Here is a 15650-nt window from a genome sequence, read left to right on the forward strand (position 1 = left end):
AGGTTTCCTCTCTGCCCAGCACAGCGCATCGGTCCCCATCCCTGCCGCCCTGCCCGGTGCCCCCTGCTCCCTGGCACACACCCCGCTGGCCATTCGCAAGGAGCAGACGGGGACTGGGGGATGATGGTAGGGAAGGGGGCCGGGATACTTGGCCCTGCCCTGAGCCCAGCGGGGACAGGGAGGGCACCCCCGGCCTAGCAACGAGCTCTTGCTCCCTCAAAGCACCAGAGATCCGGTAGAGAGAGCGAGCACAGCACCCGGCACCTGGACCCCCCCCCCCCAAGTCACCCTGACCTCGACCTGCGCTCACGTGGGGGCCCTCCGCGCGGCACTGAGCACCTTGCACTCGGGGCTGGGGCTCTGCAGGCCCCACGTGCTGGAGCAGAGCTGGGGAGATGCCAGTCAGTCTGGCCCCAAGCCCCTGGGCAGGATCTGCGCTGGCCCAAGCCCACATTGCCGCGCAGGAGCAGGGGCCCCGACCCCCAGGGCTGTGCTTGGCTGCAGAAAGGCCCCACAGCCAGGACCAAGCCCAGGTCCCTCGGGGGCACGGCGCGGTGCGGCCGGGAAGCAGGGCAGTGTCGGCAGCTCCCCAGTGCAAGGCAGCCCAGCCGGGAGCCCCTCCCGTCCCCATCATCCGAGGCAGCTTCCTGTTTTGAAGAGCAGCAAATCGCTCATCTGGGCTGCAGGCTCGGGGACCTGAGCAGGGAGGAGCCCGTGCTGGATGGGGCTGGGGTGCCAGGACGCAGGGGTCGGTGCAAGGGGCCCCAGCTCTGCCTGGGACAGCAGGCCAGGGCCAGGGCCCCGGGGAGGCTCACAGCCATCGCCTCCTGGGCGCAGGTGCTGCCTCTGCCCGTGGGGGCTGCTGCTTCTGCAGCTCCCGCAGCCACTGCTGGGGAGCGGCCGCAGCCCGGGGCCCTCTGCCTTATTCCGAGCGCCCCCCTCCAGCGGCGCTCCGGGGTCCCCGTGGGCGAGCGTGCCCGGGCTGCCGCAGAGCGGAGGTGCCACTAGTGCCGCTGCGGCCGGGAGCCCTGAGAAGCAGCAGCAGCTGCAGGGAGATGACTTCGCAGCTTGGATTTAGTAACACGGAGCTCACGGGACCGGGAGGGCGTTTGGGGCCAGGGAGCAGCGGGGGGCCCTTCGAGTCAGCGCCCCGGGGCTCGGTGACCCTAGGGCCAGAGTTGCCATGGCAACGAATCCGTTCCAATTAGTGCTGCAGCAATTAGGGCAACCCCAGAGTGGACCCCAGGCCCCAGGAGGCCTGGAGTCCCGCTCGTCCCAGCCCCGAGCCCAGCAGGGCCTCGCTGCCTGGGGAAAGGGGCCCGGGGCCCAGGCTGAGTGCCTGCCTGGGCACAGAGGGAGGCTGCAGGGGCAGGGGAGCCTCCCAGGCACCGTCTCCGGACTCAGCACCCTCCAGCACCACCCAATGCCTCCCCAAGCCAGAGCACTGCTTCTCCACGCCGGGGAGCACCAGGCTTCCCCCCAGGCCCGGAGGGAGGGAGGGAGGCAGGGACTGCTTGCCCGGGGCAGGCACAGCCCCCCCTGGGAGCCCCATCTGCCATTTCCTCCTCCCTCGCTCCGCGGCCCAAGACACTGCGTCACTTGCTGCTCTTCCACAGCAGCGTGCGGGGAGCCCCCCCTGCCCGAGCACTGGGCCCGCGGCCCGGACCCCCGCCCACCAGCTGCAGGCCCGGCCCGGCCCGGCCAGTGAGCTCATGTCCCACCGGGCTCCACCCGCGCGCGGCACTGCCTGCAGCCCTTCCCACCAGCACCCCCGTTGTGGGACGCTGCGCCAGGGACTGGCCCGTGGTGCCTGCTGCCCCAGGCCTTGCAGCCCAGGGGGCTGGGGCAGCTCTTCCCCACGCCTGGCCCAGGACACCAGCATGGGGGAGCCTGTACCAGAACCTGGTACCTGAGCGCTGCAGCATCCCCTGCGGCGGGCAAGGGTCTGGATCCAGCTCAGCGTGCTGCAGCCCGGCTCCCTGGGGCCGGCCAGATGGCTGCAGCTGAGCCCAGAGCCCGCTCCCAGTGATGGGAAGCAGTTGTGCGAGGGACCCACGTCCAGCTGAGGCCCTCGGCTCCCTGCAGCCTGGGGCTGGAGGGGGAATGGGGCAGCCCCCACCCCACTGAGGGACGGGGCTGGAGCTGGGCCCCGGGGAGAGCGCGCCAGGGCTGATCTGGGGGTGCAACCCAGGCCGCCCACACCCCGGGTGATGGATGGGGGGGTGCCTGCCGCGACCCAGGGGCTCTTCCGCCGCAGGATGTCTGGGTGGATGTCGGGGCTGGGCAGAGCAGGGGAAATCTATCTCGCCGCCGTCGTAGGAGGAAGATGTTAAAAATAAGCATCTCCCACAGGCGGGTTTGCGTGCGGGGAGCGTGGCAGCCTTGCCGGATGCAGCCAGCTTCGCTGTGGTGCCATGGCAACGCTGACATCACCCGACACCGCGATGCCACGCCGGGGCCCTGCGTCGGGTACCGCTCCGGGGCCGAGCCGGGCTGCAGCGGCCCCGGGCGCCGCGCTGGGGCTGAGCTCCACCTGGTCCCGCCAGCCCCGGGGGCAGCCTGGCCGCCCTGCCTGCCGTGCCGAGCCGAGCCCCGTGCGCAGGTGGGCGGCAGGGCCGGATCCCTCCCCGCCGTGCCGCATGCAAGCACAAGCTGCTGTTTTCCATCCAGAGGCCGAGCTGCAGCTGCCTCCCCCCCGCCGGCCTGGCAGCCGGTCCTGGCGAGCGCTGTCCAGGGAATGGGTGGATGCAGGGCCGAATGGCGCAGGCCGCTGGCTGCGCACGCCCCGCACTAGGCCATGGAAAATCCCTGCCTGCCCAGCCCTGGCCCTGGCCCTGGCAGCCGAGCCCACGGCGCAGCCGGGAGGGGGAACGTCCCGCTGGAGCTGGCACTCGGGACCCCGGGGGAGCTCGCTGAGCTTGGGCCCCCGACGACAGGATTCTGGGGCAGCGACGCCGCACGGCCCCGCGATGGGCTCAGCCCCAGGCCTGCTCCCACCTCCCGGGCCTGGCCCTGGGGCAGAGGCGCGTGGGGCGGGGGCCGCGTGCATGGCTTGCAGACGGCCCTACTGCCTGCGATGCCCGGCCCAGCCCCACAGCGGGGGAGCACCCCCATGGCCTCCCCTGCCTAAATGAGAAACATCTTGTCTGGAGGGGCTGTAATGGGTTGCAGAGCCCACCCCATGCCGGGCCCCGCGGGAGCGCCTGGCCCGCAGCCAGGCCCTGCTCCCCCACCCACGCCGTGGGGACCTGGGCAGCAGCCGGGGCTAATTAGCGGGGGCGTTCCCAGCTAACCTTGAGCGGCCGTGGCCATGGCAACCAGGTTCTGCGAAGGGCAGGGAGGCGCCTGGCGAGCCTGCGTTTCCCCAGCAGACAGGGCTGGCGGGGCCCCGCGCCCCCCACCAGGGGCTTCGGCTATGGGGGTGTCCGGCCCCTCTGCAGCGAGCACCACCCCGGCTGCCAGCCCCTCCGGGGGCACGGCGCCTCGCCCCCAGTCCCGCCGGGCTGCAGCACCTGGGCCCAGGTCCCGGAGCATCCCTGGGGGTGCCAGGCTGTGGCTCCCGTGCAGCCTTAGTCCGACCTGCACTTGCCCCAGCTCTGGGGCAAACCCCTGCTGCGGCCTGCTGAGCCCCTGGGGCGCTGGTGGCAGCTCTGGGCACGGAGCAGCCCAAGCCCAAACCCAGGCCCAGCAGCTGCCCTGCTACGGTCACCGCTCTCCAGCTGGGACCGCTCGGCAACTGCCCCCATAGCCCTGCAGGCCCCCGCGGGGGAGACCCGGGTGCTTGGAGGAAGGGTTTCGCACCCGACGATGAAGACAGCACCCCGGCTGTTGCAGCCATGCTGGGAGCACCCCGCAGCTCGTGCCGCGGCTGCTACTCCCAGAGCCGGCGTGCAGATCGGAGCGGCCCCGCGCCCCCTGAGTCACCACTTCTCCCACCACCTGCTCCCTATATTCGTCGTGTTGTCGCTGGAGAGGAATTCTGACGCTGCACGGACACTGCCGCGGCCGGCCCTGTGCTGGCCGGCTCCCAGCTCCCCTCCGCCGTGCCGTGGGGAGAGGCCGGCAGGTGCCAGCTTTCCTGTGCCACTGCTTGGCCCCTCGGAAGCAGAGCCGCACAATGGGATGCACGGATGTCCCACAATGTCAATGGGAACAAAGCCTGGGGAGCCAGACCAGCGCTCCCAAGAGCGACGGGGACCTGTCTGCACGGCGCCACGGCATCCTCCTTTGGCTCAGCCAGCTTGCAGCTGCCAGGGGCGAGGCCCTGGGTTGAGCAGAGGGAAGGAGCCAGGTCCGAACACAGCTGGCATGGGGCTCCCCCGAGTTAGGGCATGCACGGGACCATGCCCTGGACACCAGCCCCAGGACCCCGCTGGGGAAGAGTGAGGACAGGCACCCGACAGCTGCGGAGCCCGGGAGAAGCAGCAGCTCAGCCCTCGCCAAGCGGGAGCCCACGCTCAGGGCCTGGCGCTTCTGCCAGGAGAACCTGCTCGCAGGGTTGGCAGTGCCCTGCAGAGGAGAGGGACCCGCAGCCCCCCCAGCCCGGGGAGCAGGAGGGCCTGGCGTGTATTTTTAGCGGCTTAGCGCAGGCCTGAAGTATTTCTGCAGCCACTCCCTCACGTCCCCAGCTCCGCGTGTAACTATTCCGGTGCTGCCTCCCAGACGCAGGCACAGAAATTATGAGTCACGGCTGGGCCGGGGCCACGGTGCTGCCCGCACCCTGCAAAACAAGGGCTCTGCAGGGAGCGCCTGCCTGGCGCAGCCTCAGCCCCGGAGGACCCAGGCTGCGTGTTCAGGCAGGGACTGCTGCGGAGAGGGGAGGAGACCGCAGGACGCCGCCAGGGCGGGGAGAAGGGAGCCAGCTGTGGGGGGAGAACAGCAGCTGCGACAGCCCAGGGGAGGCCGTGGCAGGAGCCTGCTCTGGGGCAGGGGTGCTGCTGTGCACCCTCCTGGGGCCTACAGCCTGCTACCACTTGCTGCCCTCAGCATCCCTGCCAGCCCTCCGCTGCCCTGGGCCCTTGCATGTGCCCACGACATGGCAGGGCTGGCACCAACCGCACGGGGAGCCGGCCCGGACAGTTCAGGACAGCTGCAGCAAGACGTCGCATGCTGGAGCTGCAGCTGGCCCCAGAGGGCTGTGCCACTGCCGGAGGCAGGGTGTCCCTGCTGCGCTGGCATCAAACTGCTCCCATGGGAGAGAACGACTGTGTGTGTTGGGGGGAAAACGGGACAGGACAGAGCTGGAACTGGGTGCCCTGGGACTTGCAGGTGCAGCGAAGCCATTAGCTGCGGGGTGAGGCTGTTCAGCTGCTGCCAGTCAGCCCAGGAGCCACGAGAGGGATTATCTCCAGTTCCAGTGAACCTCCTGGCCCCGGACAACAGACTCCATCCACCGGCCCCACCACCGCTGCAGGCAGGCGAGCACACGGGGCGGCTGTGCAGGGAAAGGCAGGCCCTAGAAAGCGTGAGGGCAGCAGGCCCCGACTCTCCCAAGGAGCCGGACGGTGCTGGGGCAGGGCCAAACTGAGGGAGGGGCATGGGCGTCTGCAGCCTTCCCGAGAGCCAGGGCAGCTGGGCTGGCCCCCATTCCCCCCACCCCACCCTCAACAGTGGCTGTTCCTCTGCCAGAGCAGCTGCAGCGCATGAGGTTTCTCCTGGCTGGAACCAGGGGCTTGGGCGGAGAAGGGGAAGAGACCGATGTGCGGCCCAGCTTGCGCTTGGGCGATGCCCCGTAGTGACACTCGCTTTGAATTCCCATCGTGGGGCAGATGGGAGCCAGCGCCCACTGCCCTGTGCTGCGAGGACCCTTGGTCAGGCTTACGTCCCCTGTGTGTCACTGCAAGCGCCCAGCAAATGCACGGGCCAGGCTGACCAGAGGCAGGCAGGAGAGGGCACAGCCAGCTGCAGCTCCAGCACCCAGTCTCCTGCATGAGAGCAGTGCAGGCGTGAAGCTGCCAAGGAGGCCATGCCCAGCCCTGGTACAGGAGGGCGAGGTGGCGCTAGCTGCAGGTGAGCACTGGTGCCACACGCAAGCGCTGTGCTCGACACCTGCTCTCGCTCGGGACAGGCGGCCAACACCACTGAAGGGAGGTGCCCCGAGCAGGGCGAGGGCTCCGTGACACTGCCCCAGAGCAGCTTCCCCCGTCAGCACAGAGGGGTGGAAGGCTCTGCCTCCACCGTCCCCACGCGAGGAGCTGCTCATTCACACGAGCCTGCCCCACTGCAGTCCCTGACCTTGCTAGGGCCGGATACTGCCTTCCTGGCCAGCGCATCCAGCAGGAAAGCCGGGATCTCGGCGGCTGCGGAGGGGCTGGACTCCATCACGCTGTTACTCTGTACGGGGCACCAGACAAGCAGCTTGGGATGCATCGGTTCTACTGCAGGGTCTCCAGAGAGGCCTCAAAGAACCCCCCTCCTTCAAAGAAGAGCCTGAAGATGAAGCACATGGGACCTTTCACAAAAGCAACGTTTCCCGGCAAATCTGAACCTCAAGGAATCTAATCCAACCCCTAGCAAAGAAACCCAGGTGTCCTCTCAAGAGTAGCACCTGTGTGTGGGGCATACCTTCAAAGTAGGTACGTCCCGAAGAGAGAGCACAGTTTGCACACGAACGCGCAGGCTTCTTGGTATCGTATGCCAGGCTGCCCTGAGGTCCCGTCACACACAGGGACTGAAGTGCTAGTGTCAGAGAATGGGGGAATCAACTGTGTCTGGGTTGTTTTCATCACACAAATGCCAAGTGGCTCCTCCGCAGCCTGTGGCCCAGCCACGGCCAAGGCAGAGACCTTCCCAGTTACAAAGGCATGGGAGCAAGTGAGAGTTAAAAAGGCTCTACAAAGGAAACCGCCTGCGCTGCTCCTCGGCAGGCACCGTATCCTCCCGTGTCCACGATCCTAACGAACAAGCTGCAAGTTACAAATGCAAAAAGCAGCCCTCAGCCTGTCCAGTTACACACACAGACACCCAGCCCGAGCCGCCTGGGAAGCACTTGCAAGTGTCTGAGAACAGTGCGAAGGACATTTGTTTATTAAAACTCGAGAGCCCAAAGAATTAACCAGCCCTTGGCTCTTCTCTGGAGAGCCGCGGCCCAAGCCTCTGTCGACGGAAAGAGCAACGCAAATACTTCCAATTATGGAGTTACCAACTAAAAAAAAAAAAAAAAAAAGTACAAATGAACCTAGGTCTTCCAGCAGACTAGGGTTGAAGGGGCTCACGCGATGCAATGTGCTGCGATTCGGGTGCCGTTCAGCTGACTAACGGCAGGCTAAGGATCCAACACCTCTGAACACTTGGCAGCCCTGCGATGACAAACCAGCCAGGCTCCAGCACTGTCCCTGGGCAGGGTACAAGCAGCTGCTCACTGCTTTGCAGACTGCCTGCCTGGCTTCTTTTCCTGCTGCCCTCGGCCGCTGCCTGGAATCCCTCGGCCGCGGCCTCCGAACACACCTGGGGAAGAGGAGAGGCAGGGAGAGAATGATGCCAGTCAGCAGCAGTGGCCCCCAGCTCTGCAGACCCCTGCGTGGCCCCGGAGGGCAGGCTCCCATTTCCCAGCCTCCTCTGCAAAGCCAGCAAAACCTCCCAAGCTCCTGCTTTCTCGCCACCCCCTCCCACCTGAAGGGGCTGGCGGAGGTTATTCCAAGGCTGCTGCGTCGACAGGAGCAGGGTGCTGTAGCCCTTACTAGCAGACTAAGCCGTGGCCATAGGCGCTAGGGCCTGTGTCTGTAGAAGGCAACAAGCGACCGAGAGCACCGACGCCCCAGTGAGACCCGGAGGCTCCCTCATAGCGCCCCGTGAGGAGTGGAGCAACCCAAGGGACGCAGGACTAAGCCGCTTTCTGGGCCAGGCTGAAGAAGATACAGGACAGACCCCTGCCTGGCTATGCCTGGCTTCTGCACCTGTCTGCACTGGGGACAAGAGGCAGGTGACTGGACACTGCGATGGGGTCCTCAGCCACACAGACTGCCGGTCAGCCTTGACCCAGAGCTGCTCCACTGTGCCCCAAACTAAGCTGGCTTAGTGTCAAACTGGGCACACTGCCAGAGCCCTCTTCAGGGTTACTGGGGTGTGCCAGCAATGCGGGTACTCTGGGATTCACTCTGCCTACCCCTGCTCCACGGACACCGGGCCTGGGGGGGTGGGAGGCCAAGACAGGCCAGGCTGCCCATCTTCTACCTGGGGCCTCGCCGGGCAGTTACCACACGCTGCTTGTGCTCAGGGCCTCAAGCGACGTGCTAAGTCCTCTCCTAGAAGCTGACACTGGACAACGGTGCTCCTCTCCTCCCCCCGGCCAACAGGGCAGGAGACCAAGGATCACCCATGTCGAGAACAATAATGCTTTCAACTGTACACGCAATGACACCCTGGCATCTCCCTCCTACCATCTTAGTGAGGCGGCCTTCCCTCTTAATGCCTCTGTGACAGCAGTCAAGCTGTTTAGCTAATTAGCAAATGCTAAAGCTTCTCTTTCAAATATTCCATAAGCTAATTAAAGTTACACAAAGCATCAGGGAGCTCCTCCTCCAACGGAGAAGTCAACTCCGCTCCCCACAAGGTAGATATTTCCACAGCGCAGGGCATGAGAGGAACTGCTTCATGCAATGTGTTTACCCAAACAGCCGGGAGCAGCTTTGCCAAGTGCTTTGGCCACCAGAGCAGGAGGGAGGAAAGAAAAAAGGCGCCTTCACGTTCTAAAGGTCACTTCTGCCTCTCGAGAGCTCGGAGGGAGCAGCTGCAGCCCGAGTTCTGCTCCACCACATGCTGCCTGAAGCTCCTGCAAAACGGAGCCCCCTTGGCAAGCCCCAAGCTCAAGCCATCTGACTGTACGCAGCCTCCTACCCGCCCCTGCACCAGCAGCCAGAGATGAGGCTGCGCCAGGGACAAGCCTGAGACGCTCCACGCAAACAAGGGTGTAACCCCTTCTCCGCAGCCCCGCAGCACCCAGAGCTGGGCTTGCATCACTGGGCACCTATGCCATGTTGACACGTGGGCCAGGACACCCGTTGGGGCAGCCTCACAGAGGGGCCACAGAAGGGAGCCCACAGCCTCACCAGGTCCCACGGACAACAGGTGGGAAGCAGGATGGGGGGGCAGTGGTCCCTGGGCCTGCAGTAGTGCTAGGGGACTGCTGGGCAGGGAAGGGAACCCCAAGCAGAGATCTCGATGGCAGCTGCAGCCCTGACAGGTTTCTTGGAGGGTGGGGGAAGGGAGGGGCATTCAGAGAGGTAAGTGGCACTGCCGCCATGTAGCACGCCCAGGCCCTTCTGGAGGAGGTGCAAGAATGCAGACAGGCAAGCCGGACTCTGCTCAGCGAAGAGATAAGGGGAGGGAACGGCAGGGCGCTCCAGGAGGCAGAGAACACCCCTCTCTGCACCAGTCAGAGCCCAGGCATGTTGAGGCACAGCCTCTTCTCACGGCCTCAAGCTGACGCGCCAATAAAGTGACAGCCTGACACTCGGGCAAGAAGCAGGAGTGTGCGGCTCACCCCAGACACGTCCCAACACGCCAGCCCCAGACGAGTCTGCCGTGGTGAAGTTCAGGGAGGTGCCTGGTCATCTCCTACCCAGCTAGGCAAGGAGGCAGGAGTCTCTGTCCCCTTGGCCCTCCCCAGGGCAATGTGCTTTGCTGACAGACCTACCGTGGACTCACTCCTCAGACAGGCCCTTCACAGAACTGATCTCTCCCTCCCCCAGCCCCAGCGCTGGGCTGGGCAGCAACAGCCAGGGCCTGGCTCCACCCCACCGACGCCTGAAGAACAAACAGCTCCTTACCTCGCCCGGTGCCTCCGGCTCCACGGCCCTTCTGCTGCTTCTGCTGCTGCAACCCACCGCGGCCCCTGCCCTTGGACACCACCTCCTCCTTCACCATGTCGATGATCTCGTCCGGGATGCGCAGATACTTGATGGTGCTGCCGCGAATGTAGCACTCTGGCATCCTCCAGAACTTGTCCCCATCCTGGCAGGAAGAGTGAGGGTTAGGCTGGCACAGGACCCCAGGCGCACGCAGCCTGCTCTGGGCACCCGGCCCACCCCACTGTTTCAGGGAAGGGACACAACTCTTTTGAAAACCATGATGGGGCCTCATTGGCAAGGCTGGGTTTCTCCATAATAAATGCAAGCCCCAAACCCGGGGGAGGGGACTTCCCCATCTGCCTTTGCCATTTCAACACAGCAGCCCCAGGGCGGGTGGAACAACCTCCACCACGCAGGCAGAGAGGCGAGGGGGAGGGGACAGGCCCTTCTCTGCCACTACCCTAGGGACACAGCAGATCACTGGCAGGGACCAAGGGTGGAAAGGAAACACAGGATGAAGGGAAACACGATAGCTTAGAACGGCCGATTTGCAGGCAAAAGGACCAGGGCTTTGCTAGCAAAGGGAGATTTCCTGCTTGGGAGCCCCAGCAGGAAGGGGCCCAGCAGCTCCACCCCTCTGGCAGCGTCCAGGGTGCTAATGCAGGGCTCAAGGGCCGTGTTGGTAGGGGCTCCAGAGAGCAGGGTGAACGTGGGGGCTGATACTCCCAGGCACATTTGGCAGGAGACAGGGGGCCGCAGCAGCAGAGCCCAAAGACCAGGTTCAGAGCTGAGTCCTGGGGCTGCCCTGATATGCTTGGCTCATTTGCTTCCTCAGGAGCAAAGTTTCAAAACCTCCTGAGGACGCTGCCCCTGGAACGCAGCTCCTACGCGCCCAGATCGGCCCGGTGGTGGGAACAAGGGAAGTCACGGACATGGCCGAGTCCGAGCTGAACGGCGGCCCAGAACAGGCTGGCTCGTGATGTCACTGGAGGAGGGGAGAAGAGATCCCGCCCTGCCTTTGTTAACTTGTACCGTGCTCGTGCTCGACATGGAGGAGGGAGCTTGCTGCTACACAACTCCCAGGACACCACAGCGCATGTGGACATCCGATTCTGGAGTAACTCACTTGGGGCGGGGGGGCCCACACAGGGACACAGACCTGGCTGCACGCCCATTGTGCCCACAGGGGTTATCCGAGAGCTGCTTGCTTGGAGGAGCTGTAGCGCATAAGGCAGGCACACCGGGAAAACAGCTCCCTTCCAAAGCCCGCCCAACCCTCCCCCGCCCAGCGACCCACCAGGATCCTTCACTTCCTGGTTTCTGGATTCTGAAAAGCAAACAAACAAACCGCAGCCCGGAGCCAGCCCAGCTCACTGCTCTGGGTGTAGCTCTGTGCCACCCAGCGGCTGGTTCCGGGAAACTAGCTCGGGAGCCACAGCACCTCGTCCCATGGAGGCCTGCCCACTTCTCCCCGGCGCGCGTATTCTTTTAAGTGGCAGCTGTGTCAGCACCAGCAGCAGGGTGGCCACGGCCAACTCGCTGCTGCAGCAGAAATGGAGAAAGGGCGGCCTGGGGGTCACCGCTTCTCACACCGCAGCAGTGCAAAGCCTCCCCCACTTCCTGCAGGAACTCCAGCAAGAGGCAGCATCACTTCTGGCACAAGCACGCACAGCTGGGAAACCAACACGGGTCTGGGCCTTTACCACCCACCTCCTGGGCTCTCACCCAAAGTCCTGCCCATCCTCCCTCTTGATGATTTAATGGGGAAGGGGCCTTCCACTGTGGTCTACTGAAAGTCAGAGCCGGGCCAAGGTTATGCAGACTTGCTTTATGACAAGCCACCACACCCAAAGAAACAGCTCTTCTGGGAAGCAGCTACCTTGCTGTTGGATATTGCCCTTGCCTGGAACTGGGGTACAATTCCCTGGGGTGGAGACAGATTTCCCGGGGGCTTGTGTCATGACTGCCAAGCTTTCTCAGAGCCTCTGAAGCTTTGTCATTTCCTTCCAGATGCAGGTCAAGCGGGAACTGCTCTGGGAAGGACCTTCTCCTCCACAGACCTTGGTCCTCACAGGGTAACTCAAAAAGCTATTGCTGAATCCCCTCCAAGGCTTCTGTGACACTTCTCTGCTAGTGAGGAGCAGGATACCACAGACAGGGAAGTGACAGAAGAGATTTAGAAGCAATTAAAATGTAATTTTCATGCAACTATCCCCAGACAGAGCAGGGGCAGTCCCCACACTGCACAAAGCCCATCCCCACAGCATGAAGAGGCAGTGGCTCTCAGTGGGAACAGACAGCTCCTGGGCTGTAGGGGAGGGACGGGGATCAGGCTGTTTGCCTCGCGGCCCCATTAGGCAACCCCAGTAATGCATTCTGATCCTGCCAGGCCAGTCTGCTGGATTGAACAAGTAGGAGGAAGATTTCCCCCTGGTGGCAGGAGCTTAGTCAGCCAATAAACACTAATAGCTCTGTGTGGGTGTGAGGACTGTCCTAACGAAGTGGGTTACAGACCCGTGTCAGAGACCGGGTTATTCCACAGGGACCGGCTCAGACTCGTACAGCAAAACCTGGGGCTCATCACACACACAGGCGCGCGTCAATTCAAACATGAGGTTTTCACCCATGCCAGCCGACAGGGAGGACAGGAAGAGCTTCTTTCACACTGCAGCTGTGGGCCTTTGGTGATGCAGGGACGCTGTCGTGTGAGGAGACAAAGAATAGAACCGTGCTTGAATTACAGCAAAGCAGGGCTGGAGGGGCCCCGCAAGGTCCTCTAGGCAACACGGACATTGGTAGAAAGAGAGTTCTGGCAGGAAGATGGTGCGGCACGGCGCTGCTGTTTTCCAGGTGCGAACTGCTCGGTGCCCTGGAGGAAGCTTGCTAATCCTCCCACTTTCACAGAGATACGAAGCAAGCCCTGTGCTCGGTAATGCCCCACTGCAAGCCCAAGAACTTGTGACTGTTGTATCAATGACACGGCCTGTGCTGCACAAGCACTGACGAAGCAGCACAGCCAACCACCCCACTGCCCAGTCAGCAGGACGCACAGACTTCTGCCATCTGCGGTCTCCTATTGCAAGCCTGGCAGGGTGTTGAAGGGAGCGAGGATGGACAAACCGTGAGGATCACGCGGCGTATCCCAGCCAGGCAGCACCTGATCGTGCAGGCTTCAGGGAGCTGGTGTTGAGCTCTGCAAGTTTCCCTGCAGCGCTGTCAAGAGAGAAGGCAGAAGCCCTCGTGCGCCCTTGGCCAGGTGTCCTCAGGACTCGCCAGGGCAGGCAGACACCAGGCGAGCGCAGCTAATGCAGGTAGGCAGAGTCGCTTCTCTTCGTCACAAATGGTTTTCAGGGACAGACGAGAGTTAAAAGGAAGCTGAACCACATACGAACTATACCAATGAGACCGGTGTCTAGGAAAGGTGAGGCAGGATTAGCGCCAAGTGTGGCTGCGCTGCGCGGCCAAGCCAGATTCAACACAAGCGCACTGAGGCCTCCCACTCAGCAGCAGGGCAGCCATGGTCTGCGCAGATTCAGTTCGTCTCACGAAGTCTCCGCGTCACCCTGTGCGGCACGCGCCTCCTGCCCTCCTCCTCGGGCCTCGCCTCCTCTGAACTCGTAGGCAAGGCAGGCCTCCTTCTCCAGCCACGGCACCCAGCTTGGAGAACAGGCACTCCCCTCCCGAGAGTTTATCACTAGCTCCTCTGCCTGTTGGCAGCACGTGTAAAAGCACTAATTCATACTTGAGACACGCTCACTTTGACATCTCAGGTGTTAAACTTTACAGGGAAAATACCCAGCAGACTAACTGCTGTCAGACATCTCTCCCAGACGCACGCTGGAGCACGAGCTTGCTGGAGCGCAGCACGAGGAGCAGCCAGGCCAGCGCGGGGCCGGCGGGATAAACAGGAAGCACTTACCCGGGACGTGCAGATGACTTCGCGGAGGTTGATGTTCATCCAGTTGTCGCAGCTCACCAAGTGCCCGTTGTAGGTCTCGCCGTTCTTCAGCTCCACCAGCTGGAAACACAGGGAAGTCGCGTCAAACAACCAGCACTAGGGAAGGAGCCGCGGCGACTGCAGGCAACCTGCCCGAATCCAGGGCGAGGAGCTTCCTCGTCACGCTTCGAGCGCGGCGGCTCGGAGGAAAACTTCCAGAGCGGCGCGCGACAACGAGGCCGTCCAGATCGGCGCGCGACAACGCCCCAGCCCTAACGGTCTACCATCTGGGACAGAGCTCCTGCAGACGTCCGCCCCCGCTGCCTGGCCAGAGCTGCTGCCCCTCGGGAAACGGCCGCGTCTCTTCCCGCAGGCGGGAGCCGCGCCACGCCGCGGCCAAGCTCCGCACAGCCGCGACAAGAGGAGACTCGTGGTCCCCGAGGGCTGCGCTCCAGGACGCCGACCCCGCGCCCCAGGCCTGGCCCGGGCTAGGAGTCCGCCAACGCAACGAAAGCAATGCACCCCGAGGCGGCGGGTCTCCGTCGCCCGCGCGCCACGAGGGGCCGGACTCACCATGGGGTGGTTCTGCGCCGTCTTCAGCAGCGACAGGGGCAGCTGCAGGGGACAGAGAGAGAGAGAGGCGGTGTGAGGCCGCGCCCGCCCCGCACGACGGACCCGGGCCCCCGCCCCGCACGCGCGGGGCCCCGGGGGAAGGGAAGGGAAGGGGGGGGGCTGTACCCGCCCCGCGCACGTGGGCGTCCCGCCTCACCATGCTGCCGCCGCGGCCGCCCCGCTCCCACTTCCGCTTCCGCCTCCCGCCGGCCTTGGCGCCGCCCGGGCCGCCAAAGAGCCCGGCTGCCGCAAAGCGCCGCGCCGCCTGCACGACAGTGCCGCAAACCGCCGCCGGGCACCACCCGCCTCCCACAGTGCACCGCGCGCCCCTCCCACGCGTTAGCCACTGCGGCGCAGGTGTGCACCCCCTCTCCCGTGTGCACCACGCACGCATATGTGCACCCCCCCAAATGTGCACCACGGCATTGCTGCGCACCACGGGCGTGCACCAGTCCCCAGATGTGCACTTTCGAAATGTACACCCGCTCTCCAACGTGCACCCCCCCGGACAGGTCCCCTCAACATGGACAGCCCCTCCCCGATGTGCAGCGCTGCACGGCCGGGCTCACAGACGTGCACCCCGCACGTGCGTGACTAGCCCAGCCGCGCTCCGCACGAGACGCGGCTGCCCTTGGGGGTGTGCAGCCGCCCCTGCGAGCGGACGGGGCCCGAGCGCGGCGAGGCGAGGCGAGGCGGGGGCCGCGCACGCAGCGCAGCGGAGCGGCTCTCGCTGCACCCCGAGGCTTGGCGGCTGCCGGGCAGGGGCAGGGGCAGGCTGCGATGCCGGGGAAGAGGCCGGGAGCGCGGTCCGGCCCAGCCGTGCCCCTTCCAGCGACGGGCTGCCGCGGGCGCGGAGCGCGCTTCCCTCGCGCTCAGCCGTTTGCTCGCCCGAGAGGTGCGGATCCGGCCCGGCGCGGTTTGCTCGGCGCCCCGGGGCCTCGCCGCCGCCGCCGCCTCGGGGCCCTCCGGGTGCTCGCGGAGGCTGAGGTGAAGCGGCGGCCCTGCCCGGCCCGGCCCGGCCCAGCCGCGCATCCCGCCCTTCCCCCGCCAGGGACTCGCAACGACCGCGACGGGCCTTTCCTTTTTTTATTTTGGCAATACATCTATCGCGTCCCGGGAGTACGGGGAAGACACGAGCGCAGGCGCAGCCCCGACTGCATCCTCCGGCCGGGCTGGGCCTACCGGGCGCTCCCCCCCGGCGACGGGACGGGGACCAGCGCCCAGCCCTGCCCCGGGGGAGCCGAGCCACTTCCGGCACGCGGCGCAGACGGGCCGGAAGCGCCGAGGCGCTCTGGTCGCGGGCGGCGCTCGGT

At 65.0% G+C, this 15650-nt stretch overlaps 1 protein-coding gene across 2 annotated transcripts; it reads right to left on the reverse strand.

Moving 5' to 3' along the window:
• Positions 1-7003: 7003 nt before the first annotated feature.
• Positions 7004-15631, reverse strand: LSM4 (LSM4 homolog, U6 small nuclear RNA and mRNA degradation associated). 2 transcript variants are annotated; one of them, XM_019499293.2, is made up of 5 exons: positions 15439-15631; positions 14299-14340; positions 13708-13806; positions 9768-9951; positions 7004-7446 (listed from the first exon to the last, which is right to left on the reverse strand). In XM_019499293.2, exons 2-5 carry the CDS (start codon positions 14299-14301, stop codon positions 7358-7360), a joined length of 375 nt encoding a protein of 124 aa, XP_019354838.1. In that variant the 5' UTR covers positions 14302-14340; positions 15439-15631; the 3' UTR covers positions 7004-7357. The 2 variants fall into 2 exon arrangements, with proteins under 2 accessions (XP_019354838.1, XP_006271085.2); XM_006271023.4 differs by lacking the exon at positions 15439-15631 and adding an exon at positions 14495-14746.
• Between the last annotated feature and the right edge of the window lie 19 nt (positions 15632-15650).

Source organism: Alligator mississippiensis, chromosome 16 (genome assembly GCF_030867095.1).
Source record: "Alligator mississippiensis isolate rAllMis1 chromosome 16, rAllMis1, whole genome shotgun sequence".
Lineage (NCBI taxonomy): Eukaryota > Metazoa > Chordata > Crocodylia > Alligatoridae > Alligator > Alligator mississippiensis.

Bases quoted from the DNA above. Each gene is read 5' to 3' on its own strand.
- LSM4 (XM_006271023.4), bottom strand. From the start codon at position 14,731: ATGCGTGCGTGGTGCACACGGGAGAGGGGGTGCACACCTGCGCCGCAG. The intron at 14,341-14,494 runs GTGAGGCGGGAC...TGTCCCCTGCAG, and splicing joins GCGGCCGCGGCGGCAGCATG to CTGCCCCTGTCGCTGCTGAA. The intron at 7,447-9,767 runs GTAAGGAGCTGT...CCTCTTCCCCAG, and splicing joins AGCCGGAGGCACCGGGCGAG to GTGTGTTCGGAGGCCGCGGC.